General features: G+C 55.2%; 1 protein-coding gene across 1 annotated transcript in view; it reads left to right on the forward strand.

The window, feature by feature from the left end:
• The first annotated feature begins 491 nt into the window (after window positions 1-491).
• GABRP (gamma-aminobutyric acid type A receptor pi subunit) overlaps window positions 492-1,144 on the forward strand; it is a 19,750-nt gene continuing 19,097 nt past the window's right edge. Inside the window, exon 1 of the mRNA XM_011370990.2 lies at window positions 492-650. Within this exon, the coding sequence (XP_011369292.1) occupies window positions 644-650 (7 nt within the window). The 5' untranslated portion in view covers window positions 492-643. The remainder of the gene's footprint in view (window positions 651-1,144) is intronic.

The raw sequence follows: 1,144 nt of genomic DNA on the forward strand, positions 1-1,144 counted from the left end.
TTTTACGTAGACTAGGCTTCCTGTTGATCCCCAAAATTGCTCTTAAAATGCACAACCAGGAATCAGAATTTTAGAAATGCCTAAGTTCTATCTTATGTACAAGAAGCCGAGGACGAGGAAGGTGAAGTGGCTTGCCAAGGTCATACGTACTACTAACTAACTCCTGTTGCATTTTATGGGGATGAGGGCTGTCCTCCACATTCAGAACCTGAGACTCACCTTCCAGGCATGAGAGGTGGGGTCACATACTTTATTTTACTTTCATGGGCGTTCGATCTCGAGTCTTTTCTGGCTGTGGTCTGGGAGCATAGCTGAGACACTGCTCAGAAACAAAGCCCCAGTCGCCAACAGTCAGTCATAGCAAGAGCTGGGGGATTCCCACTGCCACCCAGGGCCGGCTCAGAGCTCCACCCAGGGGCGGGGCTGCGGGAGGCTCCACCCACCGACTTGCCTAGCCCGTCCTGCAGCTCCGTTTTTCCCACAGAGGCAGAGAGCTGCTCCATCAGAGAGCAGCCGTGCGCTGGAAACCAAGTGGTTAGGGCTGAGGCTGGGGAGAACCTCGGGGCCCCAGACGACCATGCTCTGCCTGAAAGCCCGGCCCGGAGGCCCGAAGCTCCTGTCCTAACGCAGCGCTGGCAAATCAATGCCCGGTAAGGAAACTAACTGCTGGGAGGGCGGACGGGGAAGGAGATCCGAATCCAAGCTGTGCAGGGGCTGAGGGAGGCGGGCAGGGCCTGGCATTTGCTGAGCACCTACTTGGTATCAGGGTACTATCCAGTCCAGAAAAAGAAGGCGCTATCAGACACCTAGGTGACCCTGAAGTCCAGTGTCTGACCCTGTCGTTCCCAAGAGTGCCAAAATGAGTACTCTCAAAATGCCGCTCCAGACAGCTCAGCCCGTGGGCGGCAGCGTGGCGGTGTACTAGGAAGAGCTTGGGTCCTCAGAGGCATGGTGGGATCACTGAGGTCCCCGTGGAAGACATGGACGGGAGAGGAGAATGCAAACTAATGTTTACTGAGCATTTTCTATTCCCGTTTGTCTGTCGGGTGGGAAAGCCGAGGCTCTGAGGGGTTAAGTGACTCAGGTGCGTCTGGATCCAAAGTCCCAGCTCTCTTCTGGTGATGCCACATTCATAGGAGGAGAC

Source organism: Pteropus vampyrus, unplaced genomic scaffold (genome assembly GCF_000151845.1).
Source record: "Pteropus vampyrus isolate Shadow unplaced genomic scaffold, Pvam_2.0 Scaffold179, whole genome shotgun sequence".
Lineage (NCBI taxonomy): Eukaryota > Metazoa > Chordata > Mammalia > Chiroptera > Pteropodidae > Pteropus > Pteropus vampyrus.